The sequence below is a fragment of the Mustela nigripes genome, chromosome X (genome assembly GCF_022355385.1).
Source record: "Mustela nigripes isolate SB6536 chromosome X, MUSNIG.SB6536, whole genome shotgun sequence".
NCBI lineage: Eukaryota > Metazoa > Chordata > Mammalia > Carnivora > Mustelidae > Mustela > Mustela nigripes.
The window spans coordinates 119,365,411-119,381,772 of record NC_081575.1 but is presented as its reverse complement, the minus strand read 5'-3'; the positions used below and the strand labels follow the sequence as shown (position 1 = coordinate 119,381,772).

The following is a 16,362-nucleotide window of genomic DNA, read 5'->3' as shown; positions in this document are numbered from 1 at the left end:
ATGGGGGACCCTGATGCTTCTTCCTGACAGCGCAGTTCTGCTAACAGAAGGAGCGCTGAATGGGACTTAATTTTTTTTTTTAAAGTCTTTCAGTCTTTTTTTAGAACAAGGAATGAAGCTTTTAATCAAATGAAAAGAGAAGCTCCCTGATCATTCTGAATCTCGACATCCCGACTGTAAGGTCCCAAGGCCCCTGTACTTGATTTTTTTTTTCCTGTTGCAAACAAAAGTATTATGAAAAAAAATCATATAAGCTGATCTGGAACTACCAGAATCATGATAACATCAGATCCCCTGAAGGAAACCTGGGACTGCAGGAGTCACGGGTAATTCACCGGTTACGAGCGACCGTCACCTGTCCTCTGTACTCCACCGGTTTCAGTCCCGCGTAAATGGGCACGAAGCTACTGGCCAACAGCACCTACGTGAACAAAATAAAGAAACACCTCATAAATGTTGGCATTCGCATGCATCCAACAGATTTGATAGATTGACTCTAAAATGTGGAATTTTAAAAAAACAGAACATCATCTGGGAAGACATGACGTGAGTTCCGTGTATCTCCAGGGCACACAGGACACTGAACTGGAAGACGGCACGTTCCGTATCGGAGACGACCTTGGAGGGACACGGACAGTTCAATGTTCTGCGGCTCCGCGGGCTTCACGCGAGGAAGATCGGGATTTGAATTACAGACAATGGAGTCCCTCCCACAGTAAACTCCGGGTAAGGCTCCGTTCTTGAGTAAGTCCTCATGAGCTAGTCACAGCGCGTGAGCTCAGACTAAAAATCATTCTAACATTGCACCCGTGTGGTCCCGGCTGGCTCAGTCCGTACAGCCTGAGTCTTTGTCTTGGGCTCATGAGTTTGGGGCCCACACTAGTAGCAGAGTTTACTTAAAAAAAAAAAAAAAAAAAAAAAAACCAAGAAAGTCAGGGGCACTCGTATTTTTCCGAGGAGCGGACCGCTCTGGTTTTCACAGCAGAGACCAGCCTGCGGCGTGGGGGTGTTCTAATTTGTCACAGGATGTTGTTAAGGGGAGCGAGACATTTCGTGGGCTAACAACACGGTCCGGAGACGTAATGAGGCAGTGGCAGGTACGGACCCAATTATCTTTTATCTTCCTTTGGGAAAGTCAAAAAAGGTTGCCCTTGAAAATATTACCATTTCTTCCAACGGAAGAAGCTGGGCATTGGGAACCTTTGACATGTACGTGTTTTATTTTCCAGTATAGTTTCCAGATCTCTACTGTTCTGTTTGGTAGACAGAAGACACTGAACATTTAAGCTATAATCTTCCAGTTAGTAAGCGACGATGGTATGGCTGTTCACTGTGAAGGATTTCCTGAGATTTGGGGGCGGGGCATATAGTATTCAGAAATGGGTTATGGCCCCAAAACTGATGTGTAAATCAAGTATGTAGAATTGTTGAGAACTCAGAGGCCATTTCCTCCAAAGAAACGGTATTGTAGGTATGTTTTCTGAGGTTAACTCCCAAAGGTCAATTTATTCTGAACTGTGAGTAAACAAAAGATCTGGTTGCCCGCAACATGCGCTTTCTATGGGAAATGTCCTCTGGGTTGTAGCCTGCCACAGCTGAAGCCCACTCGGGCCTCCATCCTGTCCTGCAAGCTGGCCCAGGATTCCCTAGCTATGCAACGGCTCCTGCTGGCTCCTCGCCGCCCAAAGCTGCCGAAGGGAAAGGCTGTGTGTCTCCTGCACCGTCAGTCAGCCCTTCCCAGGGTTGATCCTCGACAGATGGCCGTTGTCATCTCCCCTCCCCCTCTGGTGCTTCCCCGCCAGTCTGACCCGCAGGAGAAGTGAGGCTTCTCCCGTGTGGTTGGGGGCACGTCGAGGACAGACAGAGAGGGCCTCACAGCACCGGGCTCCTGCCAGGGGGCCCAGAAGCATGTAGGGCGTCAGATTTGTGTGGTCGCAAATTCACTGGTACCCTAGCACAACGGAAGGACTCCAGCGGGAATGGGGGGAGGGAATGACACGGGTCACGCACCTCCGTGGTCCCAGGCTGCTGCTGGGTGCCGGAAGAGCTACCTAGTTAGTGCAGAAAGAAGAGCCAGGTATCAAGGACTGCGGGATGTGGAACGCAGGGCATCAAACCAAAGCACCAGGGCAACCTCGCGTGAGATGGGTGCCCGGTCTGCAGAGAAGAGTGAGTGTCGACAGGCCCGTCGTGAGGCATTCCTCTCGGCACGAGTGGCCCAGCGTGCAAAGCAGCAAAGCAGGAGGGGGCGCGCGCTCTGCCTTGGCGGGACAGTGCCTCCCAAGCCCGCGGGGGACGACAGGACAGAGGCCAACCTCCTGAGTTCCAAAGCATCAGCAGTTGGGTGCTTTTCAGAGAAAGGCCATTCAGCGTGCGGGCCCTGCGTTCGCCCTGACTAAATCTGGCTCTGCCAGCTATCGGCTACTCCTTTCAAAAAACAATTACAGACTCTCGGTATGTTTTGTGGGCACACTGTGGCCACTTAATGACGTTATTTGGCAAAACGCCCCATCGCACTGTGGCAATAACGGACACAGTTTGTGGATCGCACGCGTACTGGGAAATGGCACTACTTAACGCTCTTTAAAGAACCGAAGGCGCTCTGTAAGCATAGTGATTTATTTCATTATGCTGCATAATTATATCTGCCCTGCAAAAAACCAAAAAACAAAAAATCACTACCATTAGAATCAGAATTATGTGTATTTCCTCCCCCACCCCGTGTCAGAGTATAATGCAAAGTTCAGAAGTTAATGCTTGGAACACTTTTGCGGCATTTGGTTGAAAAATACTATTCAATTACTTTCCTACAGATAAGAACAGTTCCCGTCCTCGCTGATAGGGAGAGCTCACCCAATGGGAAGATGCCTGCCGCTCCTCTAAATCAATGTATTTACTCTGCCATCCATCACTTGCCTTGACATACGCTGCTGGTTCGTGGGTCAAACTATGTTTGGTGGGAAAATTAGCTTCCACAGTTAAGAACAAAGTGGCTTTTCTTATTCCTGTGCGGTCCGCTTCTGGCCATTTTATGGCAAGCAAAGAGGATTTGCTAAGGAAAGAGACAAGCGCTCATATTCTTAGGCGGGAGGCGCACACGCGTCCTTCTGCTGTGTCTTACCGCGTCGTTTTTCCAGGGAGAGTTTTCTCAGTCTCAGGCCCTGGAGAGCAGAGGTTCTTAGCAAAGGGAGGGAGTGTCTTCATTTAGCGATGTCTGGAGACAGTACTGTATGTCACGTGTGTGTGTGTGTGTGTGTGTGTGTGTGTGTGTGTGTTGGGAGGGTGGTAGGTACTACTGGCGTCCAGTGGGGAGAGCCCATAGATCCTTCTACACATGCTGTTGTGCACAGGACACCCACCACAGAGAAGCAGAGGACCCCAATATCAGGGGTGCCGTAGCTAACAACCCTGAGGCAGAAACTGGAGTCTGGCCATTCACGGCCCGTCCCAGGGCCCCGCGCCTTAAGCGATGCGTGGATTTGCTTTGTCTCCTTCTTACTAAATACAAATGATGAAGATAAGTCAGTCACTTCCTGCGGCAACTGTGTCAACGTTGCCAAGTGCATATGCAATCCACGTTCTGACGAGCTCTTTTCATTTCACATTTTATAGAAAAGGGGTGTTTAGAAAATTATGTGGCCTGGCTTCCTTGGAGAATAAATTCCCCACAAGTTCCGTTTATGCCTGAAGTTTGCGGCGGAGTTTAATGAGGATCTGGCTGTTTATTCAGAACCTGCTGGCGTAGTTGAAATGCAAAGACGGATTCAAATTTATCTTCCCCGGTCTTCTCAAGAAAAGGACCATCTTAAATTCAGGCCTTACTTCACCTTCAGAAGGCTCCATGGGAGAAGATCTTGCTATCAGAGCATTCTCGCTATGTGCGCAGAAATCTAGAACATCCTAGCAACGGAGACAGAGTTGTTCTTCTTAAGGGGGACACGGGGGAAAAGCCTTTCTGGGAATACAGATCAGGGAGCTTTCACTTGGGTGAAAAGACCAGCTCAGACCACTCATGTCCATCAGCTTGAAACCTGAAGAACTCAGTGACTGATCCTAATTCAGACAAGTGGCCGGCACCAGCGCTCCACGGCACGGATAATTTCAACATAATTTCTGCTCAGCTGTGCAAGTGACTTACGAGTTTCTTATAAACAAAGGATTTACCTCCCTAATCACACTTGGCTGAAGGCTAATATTAAAATGTGCTTGGATTTCCTGATCGCATCTTTCCTTGCGAAGACAAATAGCGCAGACATCAGGCGACCATGTGTAAAGGGGCTCGCAAGGAAAGGACTTGACACAGACCCATGGCACACAGGAAAAGAGTCAGAAGAGCCAGGGTCCCTGAGTTGGTAGGTACTCAAAGGACCTGAGGAAGCACTTCCATGGACGTGATCTCCGCCTCAGACTGTGGGATAGATGGCACAGCGTGGATTCCAACTTACAAAGAAACCAAGGGACGGAGAAGTTGTGCCAACGATCCCCAAGAGACCAAGGGATGGAGAAGTTCTGGCAATGATCCCCAAGAGACCAAGGGATGGAGAAGTTCTGGCAATGATCCCCAAGAGACCAAGGGATGGAGAAGTTCTGGCAATGATCCCCAAAAGACCAAGGGATGGAGAAGTTCTGGCAATGATCCCCAAGAGACCAAGGGATAGAGAAGTTCTGGCAATGATCCCCAAGAGACCAAGGGATGGAGAAGTTCTGGCAATGATCCCCAAGAGACCAAGGGACAGAGAAGTTCTGCCAATGATCCCCAAGAGACCAAGGGATAGAGAAGTTCTGGCAACGATCCCCAAGAGACCAAGGAACGAAGATGTTGTACCAATGATCCAATCACACTCCACGCAACACAAGGGCTAAGCTCTTCCATCACCAAAGCACCATTGCCTCTGCAAAATGGGGCCTCGATTTGGTACTCATCTGTCGAAAACAACCGACCCACAGCCATAAATGATCAGCGGACTTCATCCTCCAAGGGAACACTATTTTCATCCGCCCCTCAACTCACTCCCCTCCCCCGAAAAAAGTGCAGCAACCAAAATGAGTCTCTCTGGTTGAGGAGAACAAAAAGTGAGGCCTTTGCAGGAGGGGGGCCTCTTGGGGCTCTGGTCTAACTGTATAAAGGGATTCTCCGGGGTGGGGGGTTCATCTCCTCCTTGTGTGGTAGCCAGATCACATGATTCTCCCTTTCTTGGCTCAGTCACAACAGGGGAGCAGGGGCGGACTTGACAGAAGTAAATTCTGGACAAAATAATATGTGAAGACCACATGCCTGCCTTGCAGTGGGAGAGAATGGGGCGGAAACACCACCGCTACCAGCCCTGACGGTCTCAGTCTTATCCAGGCTGCTCTAACAAAATACTATAAACTGCGGGACTTACAAACAACACCACAGTTCTGGGGACGGTAGAGCCCAAGAACCCAGCCTCAGCAGGTCTGGTGTCTGGTGAGAGCCCACTTCCCATCTTCTTCACTGTGTCCTCTTGTGACCGAAGGGGCAAGAATGCTCTCTGGGATCTCTTTATAAGGTAAGGATGCTCTTCCCGTTCATGAGCGTTCTGTCCTCGTAATCTCGTCATCTCCCAAAGGCCCGACCTGCTAATACCATCTCGTGGGGGTTAGGTTCAACCCACACTTTGGTGATAGAAACATTCAAAACATAGCATTCCACTCCTGGCTCCCCCGAATTCATGTCCTCCTTTTGTGCAAAATCCATTCGATCCCTCCCAACAGCCCCCAAAAGGTCTTCATTTGTTCTAGCAGCAACTCAAAGTTTAAAGTTCCAAGTCTCCCTGAAATGTCATCTCAGTCAACCCCGGCGAGCCCCGAGGTACCCTCCATGCGGAGGCAATCTGCTCTCCCGCTGTGAGCCTGTGAGATCCCGGTGTTCTGTGCTTCTAAACTCAGCGGTGAGGAGGCACAGGATAGACATTCCCCTTCCAAAAGGGAGAACTAGGGAAGCAGAAGGAGGGGACACGTTCAGAGCAGGTCCGAAGTGCAAGGGGTTAAACGCCCTTCGACCTTCAGTCTGGACGATAATCGTCCTTGGTGTGCCGTGCGGCCTCCAGGCCCATGGCGGCGGGTCCTGCCCCGGATGCTCTGCTGGGCGGGGGAGGTGCCCCACCTCTGAGTGTCCTGCCAGAAGCTCCCCAGAGCTTTCCTCGTGTCTGGGGTCTCCACGCCCATGGCTCCGAGCGGAGGAGGGTTGTCCGGTGAGTGGAGAGCGTGTGTCTCTAGTCGTCCTTGTACTCTGGGCTTCTCCGGAGAGGGGCAGCCCTGAGGACGTCTGCAGTGGCTCATGGGTCATACTTCCATCGTCGTGGACAGTCGCTGTGGCTTCTCGCTGGGTGGCCGGCCGCCTCCTCATCACGTGGCCGTGGGCCGCCCCTTCCAGCTCCGTTCTGAAGACGTAGTCCCTGTTCGGGAAGGACAGGCTGAGAACGGGCCAAGTCTTTCAGCTCGACCTTGCTTTTGATAAGAGATTCCACCTCGAAGGCCTTTCTCGCTTCTTGCATTTCACACAAGCAGGCAAGAGACGCCAGGCAGCATCTTCAACACTCTGCTTAGACTGCAGCCTCGTCAAATACCCATTCTTATCTCTCGCAGATTCCATCTTCCAGAAAACACTGGAAGCCTTCACGGATCCCCCACAGGAGGGAGGGCCTTTAGTCCAGTGTCCAGGACCACGTCCGTGTTTCTGTCGGAGACCTCATGACCCCCAGTCCTACCGCCATTCCGCTCATGGGCCCTTCGGGAGTCCCTGAGAAGACGAGGCTGTCTCTGCAGCTCACGTCTCTCTTGTGCAAGTCCTCTGCACACGTGCCTCTCAAGGTCCCCTCACGGTGTCGTGGGCTCTTTCCAGCACGCGCCTCTCCCAGCCTCTGTCCGCTACCCGCTTCACAGCGCCCCCACGTCTCAGTGCCGCTTTTCTTAGTCCCTCTGGGATGCTGCTGCAAAACACAGACGCGTGGCTTCCAAACAACAGGGACTGATTCTTCATGTTGCTAGACGCTAGGACGTCCAAGGTCACGGTGCCAGCATATTCCATGCCTGCAGACAGCCTGCTTCTCACCATGTCCTCCCAAGGCAGAAAGATCTTTGGACCACATAATTGGTCAACACAAGTTCTAAGAGAATATTCAGCGATCATTGCAGATATCAGAGGAAAGACTGACCTTTTATGCAAAAATAAGCGAAGTTGATACAATTTCAGTGGGAGTCTTCACACAAGAGCACATTTATAAAAGGAAGCCAGTGGTCAAGGGATGCAAAATCCTATGCCAAAAGGTGGTAAAACCAGGTAATGATCCATTTCCCGAGATACTGTACAGGTAGGTCAGCCCACTAGTCATGAGCACAGAGGATAAGGTAGGGGCAGGAGGACCACTTGGGCAGGAAAGACTGACTCCCGCTCCGCAGAGAGCCGGCTGGCACACTTGACATCTAATGACCGGCTCACACCGGCATGCCGACCAGTCACGCGTGTGGCTTAGCACCTGACCTGTTTACTACTTGCTGAATACGGGCTGTGACCAACAGCCAGAAACGCGCTTCTGCTTGCTTTATTCATTGTTCTCCCTGGTAACACAGGTTGGGTTATTGCATCCATCTCACAGCTGGGAAAACTGCGGCTTGAACATCATTCGCGCTGGAGGGCACCGTCAGGAAGTGACAGACCTAGATGCGGTACTGAGAGACGCACATAAAACACGCAGTAGTGCAGAAGACCACCCACGCGCAGACGTGCACACACAAAGGACTGGACACACGTACACATATATACATGTGCACACACGCTTTAACATATAGAGACAGCCCGTTTGGAATTAAAGGTGGCCGTCACCTGGTGGGTAATGAAGAGCCCAGCGTTAAGAAAAAAATAAAAACACTAGTTAGAAAAGGAATAAACAAGTTAATGATAAAACGGGAATAAAATGCAACTTGCTGGTTGGAATCCGTAGTACTCAGTACTCCCGGCTCCTTCACCAGCGGCCAACGGACACCTGACGTCCTCTACCCTCTGGTTTTCGTCTCCGTCTCTCGGCCTCTGTCAGCGTTTGTCTCTCTCACCTCCAGAATCTCCGAACACTGGGAAGGACACCCAAGGCTGTGTGCGGAGGGCCAGGTGTGCAAAGCTGCCAAGAGACCCAAGTGCGCACCGTGGTGCTGCTTCCCCGCTTGGCTCCGGGGCCTCCCGTCTCCCCCGGAGGGAGGGAGCGGAAGGGCCGGCAGGCGGCTTGCTCCGGACCCTCCCCACTGCCCGAGGCGGTCAGCACGGCCAGCCTGCCGCGTGGCTCCTCACTAGCCATCCGCCCCTGGCCTCCTCGCTGCTCAGAGCACAGAAGCTCACGATGTCCCCGCCACGAGGGAGTCTGCTCTCTTTCCTCTCTATGCCTTCTCCTCTCAGTCCCCACCCGGTCTTACTGTGGAACTAACTGCTTCTTCGTATTCCTGGGACGGGTCTCCGACATGTCCTAGCCACTGCCTGCCGTCAAGGATCCGTCCATCCTTCCAATTTCTAGTTCTGAAAAAGGTTAGCGCATTCTGCTCAATGTTTAAAATGCTTCTTGTATAACCTAGGATAACTGTTAATTATTCAATTATTCTCCTTACAAGATATTACACATTTGTGTCAACCGTTTCTCTTCCGTTCAGTGAACTCAAGTAATTACACCAATTCTCTGAATAGTTATTATCCAAAACAAAGGAAATTGAAAAAAAAAATCATGTTTACTTACTGCAGTAGTTTGCTATTGCTGCTGTAACAAATTACTACAAACTTAGAGGCTCAAAATAACAAACACAAGTCTCTAACTACATAGTCTCGAGATCAGCTGTCTCGTGCAGCTACAACCTAGGTATCTGCAGGCCTGCATTCACTCCGAGAGGCTGTAGGGGACAGTGCTTCCTGCTGGGGCACTTAAGTCCCCTTTGTTTTGCTGGCCGTCAGAGGGGACGGCCCACAGCGCCCACTTCCTCTGTGCTCTACCAGCCTGAGAGCTGGGAACTGCAAACGTGCCTGGCATCCAGGAACGATCTCCATTTCCAAGGACTTACGGATTTATTTGGACCCACCCAGATAATCCAGGGTCATCTCACCATTTCAGGATCTTTACCTCGATCATGTCTACAAAATGCTTTTTGCCGTGGGAGGTGGCATGTCCACAGGTGCCAGAGATTACGGAGTGGACATCTCTGGAGGCCACGATTCAGCCAAGCACATTGTCATATGAAAGGAAGTGAGAGTGGGCTAGTAGATCCCGCACGGGATGTCACCGAGCAGAACGCTGGACAGCTGGTCGGTGGTCGCAGCCGGGCCACTGACCAGCTCAGTCATTTTGTAAAGATCCCTCAACATGTAGGATCCGGATGCTTCCTTCTTTTTCTTTCTTCTCTTTTTTTAAGTAGGTTGCACCTCCATTGTGGATCTCAGTGTGGGGCCTGAACTCACAGCCATGATCAAGAGTTGGATGCTACAGGCTCCTGGATGGCTGAGTTGGTTAAGGGACTGCCTTTGGCTCAGGTCATGGTCTCGGGGTCCTGGGATCAAGCCCCGCATCGGGCTCCCTGCTCAGTGGGGAGCCTGCTTCTCCTTGTCTCTGCTCATGCTCTCTGCTGTCTCTCTCAGATTAAAAAAATAAATCTTAAAAAAAAAATAGTTGGATGCTTTATCCGCCAAGCTACCCAGGCACCCCTTCGTTTGTTCCCAGGGAGGCCACTGTCACAGATGCCAGCTCATTCATCTACCTACCCATTCCCATTGTCAGGCACAGGGGCTGTCACAATGGACAAAACAGAGCAACCGCTGCCCGCTGGGAGCTTACACTCATGGGAGGAAAGACTGGCGATAAACACCGAGTATGTAAGGCAGTAAACGACACAGCACATGAACGGTGACAGTAAGTCAGGAGGGTTACAGCTTGCACGTCTATACCGGATTCGCAAAGTGCCTATTTTCTGCGATGGAGAGACTGTTCATTTGTAAGTGCAAGAGTGGCTTAGTCAGCACACCGAGTAAAAGTATTCTAATCTATGAAGTCACAAAGTGATTTGACTTGTCAGTTCAGCATTTCAGATTACATCATTCACACGGTGGAACTCCAACCGTTAGACTCGACAGTAAAAATCAATGCGTTTATCACGTAATTTGGGCAGAAGTTTCCCCACTTAGCCTCAATCCATCGCCCACCGCTGTGTCCAAACACGCATTCTTCACATGGTGTGAAGCCGGCCGTGACTCCCACCAAAGGGAAAACAGAGAAAAAACGGCCCGGCTTTTGTAAGAAAAGTGCACTCTTTCCAATTTACAAATATTTGATGTATTACCTTAGCAAGCACAGTGTTATTTGCACCTGTAGCCAAAGTATTTCCCAGAGATGATAAATTCGCAACCGAGCAACTTTCCAATGTGTCCGGGTAGAAAAAGCATGAAAACGGAATGGGAAGGTGAAACGGAACGTCAGATGGGGACATCAAGAGACCCAGGGTCCAGAATGCCTCCCACAGCCGGTCGGTATGACCCTGGTCATACCGTCACGTAAAATCTCTCCACCCGTATCCTCTCTTTAAAAGAAGACAGCAGTCAAAGGGCAGGAATCACAGCTGCCCTCCCTGATGTACAGACGGCCTGCGCAGGACTGAGTAAGACCGCACAGGAACGAAGTCTTCCAGGAACGGGGAGATCCCAGCGACGTCATGCAAGGCACTGAGTACCACTGTGCTCCCCGGCCGCACGGGCGACCCGCCTCCCAGGGGCTCGTGGGTGAACAGCAATCACGGGGAAAGCAGGGACCCAGTACGGGACGTCTCCGGGGCCTCCGAGGTGGCCTCTGAGGGACGCCAGTTAAGCCACTCACCACCCCCATCATTGATCGAGCCCTCATCGTGTCGCAGGCGTGATAGGAAACCTTCCTTCTAAAGAACACGGTGATGCCCATGGCCTGGGGGAAGGAATTAAGTCCTTGCTGAATCCCTCAGCCGTGAGATGCGGCTGTGTTACCTTAATGAGGTCCTCCCTGGAGCGAAAGCTGGACACCAGGTAATTTTCTCTGGTTTTGGTGTTGGTGATGGATACGTGCAGGCGGCTGTGGGCCAGCTCATGAGCGTTGGAAGGGAGAATCCGCTCCATTCCGCTTCTAAAGGAGAAAAAGTGGCCTGCGTTACTCACCTTGAATTATTGAACGCCTTGTAAATATTTTAGAAGGGAGAACGCTGCCCCGAGCGAGCCGCAGTTTACACAGAGTGTCCTCAGCCGTCTGTCCGCACGCGCTTTGAGGGAAATGGTCTCTATTCATGTATGTACCTCAGTCGGGCCATGAAATCGTAGCCGGGTGTCACTGCCCCAAAAGACTGCCTTCGGGTTTCTTCGGCAAACTCGTAGGTAAATTCATTACATTCCTGAGAAAGAAAACAAATACGTGAACCTCTGATTTGTAGAGAAAGAGAAAATTCCTTCTTTTTCCAGAATTCTCTGGCCATCCCACAAGGCGCCTGGAGGCCACATCTTCTAAACCCAACACTCAGCCCTCGGCGTCCCTTTCCTTCACAGCTGCGTGAGTCCACACCCGACCCGTCCTCACCCCACTATGCTTAGTCCCCCGGCAAGCTATGCGACTCCCAAATCCAGTCCCCCCCCCCTTTCTTTTTAAACCATCTCGAAGGGCTTTGCCCACATCTGGGAAATACTTGACGGCTCAGTTCTGATTCTCATTTAGCACGTGTCTTTAGCACAACTGACCCCCTCTCCCATGGCAATTCTGTGACCTCTGACACAGTCTGATGGCAGCGGTTCTGATTACTAAGGACGATAGCGGTGACCCAGAGAGGAGTCGTGACGATGATCGGTCTTGGGTATTGGGAGCCTCCGAGTGGTGAGGAGGGTGGACACGTACTGTGCTGGGACTCCCTGATGCAGATTCTGGAAGCTCTTGTAACCCTGGGAGGTGGATATAATACCCCACTTGACGAGTCAGAAGACCAAGGCCTGGGAAGATTAAACATCTTTCCCAACAGCTCATCAAAACTCATCCAGAGTTAGGGGTCTGAATCCAGGCCTCTCTTTCCTTTATTAACTCCCGCACAACACAACCTGTATTGCGCCCTCGGCACTGGGGCTCGGGTACAATGAAGTACCAAGAGGTCCTGCCCCCATGAGACCGAGGACTGCCTCGTGTGTAGATCCAAGAACACGACGAGGGGGCCTTGAAAGTGCAATAAGCCGAATCAAGCTCCCCTCCCCCAACGATGGCTACATTCTAGTCTCTGGATCCTGTGACGGTTTCCTTACAGGACCAAAGGGATGTTGCAGAAGTGAGTGAAAGATTTTGAGACGGGAGGTTATTCTGGCTTATCCAGGCGAGTCCGGGGTCATCGCAAGGACCCCTGTAAGTGAAAGAGAGAGGCTCGAGTGTCACAGCCAGAGACGGAGACGGGAAGACGCTGCGCTTCAGGCTTAAAGACGGAAGAAGGGCCACGCGCGCAGGCATGCAGGCTGCCCGCAGAAACCGTAAAGGGCAAGGAAACAGATTCTCCTCCGGAGCCCCCAGGGGCGAGCACTGCCTGGCTGAGAATTTGGTTTTAGCCCAGGGAGACCCTTCCAGAATATGACCTCCAGAAATCTAAGACGATAATTGTGTGTTGTTTTAAGCCACGGAGTTTGTGGTCATTCAGTGTAAAGAGCAAGAGAGATACTACACAGTGGGCGTCAGCCAAGGCTTCCCTCCAGGGAGACAGCTAGGCTAAGACCTACCATTGAGGAGGAGCGGGATTGGAGATGGGGCAGAAGAGGAAGACTGGCAGGGGCAGCTGGGAGCACGAGCCGGCAAGGGCCACTGGCCTGAAAGTCCGTGAGCCACTGGAGAACCAAGTCGCAGGGGCTCCCCGGAGGCAGCCCAAGAAGTCTGGATCCTGTCCTAAGTCCAAACAGAGCCCTGTGGGTGGCAGGGGAGGGGAGGGGGAGTAAGAGCCGGATTTGTGTTTGTGAGGTGGTGGTTTCTGGTCGTGAGTGGACACAGGGCTGCTGTCGGGACGCTGCCCCCAAGATGTGTGCTCCTTCTACCAGGCCACACTTAATGTGCTTTCTTGTATTCATTTTACTCACACACACACACACACACACACACACAATCCCCTGACCGCACTGGAACCTGATTAAGCAACGGACTTACTCATCTTTGTGCTCTCTGCTGTATGTCTCACACCGCGCCTTGCAGATTACGGGCTGACAAAAGGCCGGCAGCACTGAGCTGTTCCATACGGACGTCTAAATTTGCCTGCCTCCCAAAATACATCCGGCATCAGGTGCTCCTCTTAATTATACATGCATAAACTCAGAACTAGATTAATTACTCACGTATTTGTCACAACACCGCAAAGCTCGAGGAACCATCCGCAAGAGCTGAGCTAACACGGATGTGAGTAAGTAGAAAACAGTTTGCTAAAAAAACTCAAAGCAATGGTGTATTTCAGATGCTAACAACAAAAGAAATAAAATAAACTTAAGTCAATGGGCTGAAAATTTATTTTGACAAAGGAGAAATGAGGATCGTGCAGGTAAAGACGCAGAATCATTTCATACCTTCCAGTGTGAGCACCCCGTACGTCCTGCTCCTTTACGCACCCAAGAGCCCACCCAATCTCACCCACACAGCTAGACAGTACAGCAGGGTCTTGGATTCACTGAAAAAAGATACAAGAACAGGTAATCTGGCTTGAATATGATATCAAGTCTCAGATCCAAAGGAACCATCTGTGTCTGAACACCACAGATTGTCAGTTAAGTGGCTATATCGTGGCAGTATTTCTGAGTCACGTTACTTGTTAATCACACTTAATACAGTTCTAAATCTGAAGATTGAAAACCAAATCTGTTCAAGTGCAAAGCTGAGGATTTGCCCCACGTCAAGGAAAGATGGCACTGAGGAGAACACAACCCCTTCGGTGTCCCTGGCCTCAAGAGTTCTGGAAAGGAACTAGCTTGCAAATCCAGCTCCTATGGTCCTGCTAGCTTGGGGGTGGGGGGGTTGTGTTCACACCTTACGTCTACCTTCACTGCTTTCAGGTTCTCGTTCTGTGCGATCTGTACGGCACCGCATCCGTTCTCTGGTTTCCCAGAACGCAACGTGCAGAGACAGGAAGAAAACCCAAGTGGGTTCTTGTAGGACTGGCTTCAAATCCAGTGTTTCCTACGTAAGCAGCTCATCCTAGGTGATGAGAACAAGAGTCTGAAGGTTTCAAGTTTTGTAGTTTTGACATTTTAAATGGGACTTAAATTTATGCTCGGGCACACACGTGTTCATTATTGAGTTGTTGTTCAAAGCCACTAGAGTGTGTAAGTCACGAGTGAATAGGATTTTCGGCACCTCTAGAAGAAGACAGTTCTCCCAGTCAGCAAATGCAGGATTGCTGTCTAGAAGCAGAAAGCATTTTTACAACATAGATGGCATTCAGTGGAATACCTAATGAAGGTTAATCTTCATTACTTCTGGAGAGACTGCTTAGAATTCACAGGTTTTTAACCGGGAGAATGAAAAATAAAATCTCTCCATCATTCTGATGAATAGAAATTCTTGGTCTACATTTTCCTTTAGACACCTGTTTGTAAACGGGAGGGAACAAAGCATTATCGGCCCTGTGTTCCGGGTCTTGAAAACAGGGCTGGTTGTTCTCATGATGAGATAAAGAAGACATATCCTTTGCTTGAACGAAACAGAGAGCTGGGACCTTAAGACTAAATAGACACCCAAGGTGGGCAGGGGGGGGGGGGGGGGGGGGGGGGGTAAGGGGGAGGCATTTTATTTCCTTGTCTCATTTCAGAAATAATCTTTCCCAAATCCAAGAGACAGGTGCATAATGATTAATTTTTGAAAGAAAACTCTTAACCTTTTGTGTTAGCCAGGCAAAGGATTATTTCTCTGCAGCTCACTTGGTGGGGGTAGCCTTCATGTCGGTGTCCGGGTGTTAGTTTGCTGGTGAGGAATGCAGCCCGGTTACAAGTTCATTACCTCGATTTTTTCTGGTGCGGTCAGCAGCACGGAAGCCACCAAGGATCCCGCAGAAGCCCCTGCAAAGGCCTTGACAGCCTTCAGGAGCTTCTGGCCGTGTCTACAAAGTGCAGATGCTGCCCCCAAGTGGTAAATGCCCAGGAATCCGCATGCTGCAAAGGACAAGTTGATGTGCTTCATTCTAGCTGCAAAAAAATTAAAATTAAAATTAAAAATTAAAAATCCCCCAAACAAAAACAAACAAACAGAAAAGGCTGTCAGCCCGTACAGTTTATTGCACATGCTGTGTTGTCTCATGCCTCATCCTTCCAAGATTTTGTTTTAATACAAATGTTCTGTGCTCCACACAGTACCGTCCGTGAAAATCTCATTCAATATCAACATGTTCAAGGAAACTTTTTTTTTAAACCCTCTCATCTTGGCCCAATACAGCTGTATTAATATTAAAAAAGGGCAGTGCCCTATGTCCTCATCACATAGACTGTGCAAATCAGCTATTTGATGCACCTGGCGAGAAACCGATCACTAGGTTACATGTGGCAGGCCTCTGGTGTTTTTGTTGTTGATGAGGTTTTTTGAACTTCTTGGGGGACGGCTACTGTTGGGAAGGTGGATTGCCACACAGTAGCGAGTTGCAAACAAAGTAGCAAGTTGCAAACACGCGAGCTCGCGGCGAGTGCATCACCGCATCTCAGAAGCCCCTGCCTCCCTGGCCCCACGCTCGCGTTGCAGGCACCCGTGTGGATAGTGAAGGACCCCCAAACTCAAAGGAACACACAACAATGATGCCCCGGTTCTCGAGACAGACAGAGGTCACGGCCGGCAAGGGCACTGGAAGGCCCCGAGGCAGGTTATTCGCGGCAGGCGCCCACTCGTGATCAGTTAAACGATGCAAGTGTTTTCCCGGAGGCTCCGTGGGCCCGAGGGGCACAGGTGCACGCCATCGCGCAGCCGCAGAGCGGCTCACCTGCCCCCTCGCCCCCACCCCTCCCCCACGCCGGGGCGCTCAGCCCGGGCCTCGAGTCCGGGGGCCTTAAGACGTTCGTTGGGCTCGGGAGTAGCCGAGCCCCGGTTTGGGTTTCGTTTGGGCAGAGTGGACTGGAGTGGGGGCGCTCAGCGTCCAGGCGGCAGCACGCGCAGGCCCCGCATCCCTCTGGGGGCCTGGGGACCTGGTGGGGGGGGCGGGGGTCGCCGCCGCACCAACCCGGGGGCCGCAGAACGGCTGCGGCCCGCCCACCTCCGGGAGAGACCTGTGCGGACCAGAGCCCGCCCCGTGCCCGCCCAGCGCTCCGCCCTACCAATGCATCTCTGAGGCACCTCCATGTTGAAAGCACCCCCCAACCCGGAAGGCGGAGCC

The 16,362-nt window shown here is 51.2% G+C and overlaps 1 protein-coding gene across 8 annotated transcripts in view; it reads right to left on the bottom strand.

Annotated features, from left to right (window-relative positions):
- Positions 1-16,362, bottom strand: part of PNPLA4 (patatin like phospholipase domain containing 4) — a 26,380-nt gene extending 10,018 nt beyond the window's left edge. The window contains exons 1-8 of one of the 8 annotated variants that reach the window (XM_059386157.1): positions 15,006-15,089; positions 14,037-14,204; positions 13,170-13,680; positions 12,752-12,932; positions 11,741-11,938; positions 11,306-11,400; positions 11,003-11,138; positions 356-421 (exon numbers count right to left, since the gene is read on the bottom strand). In XM_059386157.1, coding sequence (XP_059242140.1) covers positions 356-421; positions 11,003-11,138; positions 11,306-11,400; positions 11,741-11,752 — 309 coding nt within the window. In that variant the 5' untranslated portion in view covers positions 11,753-11,938; positions 12,752-12,932; positions 13,170-13,680; positions 14,037-14,204; positions 15,006-15,089. Of the gene's footprint in view, positions 1-305; positions 422-11,002; positions 11,139-11,305; positions 11,401-11,740; positions 11,939-12,751; positions 14,205-14,883; positions 14,969-15,005; positions 15,191-15,783; positions 16,247-16,303 lie in introns of those variants that run through there. The other 7 variants (XM_059386152.1, XM_059386156.1, XM_059386154.1 and 4 more) reach the window with 7 other exon arrangements.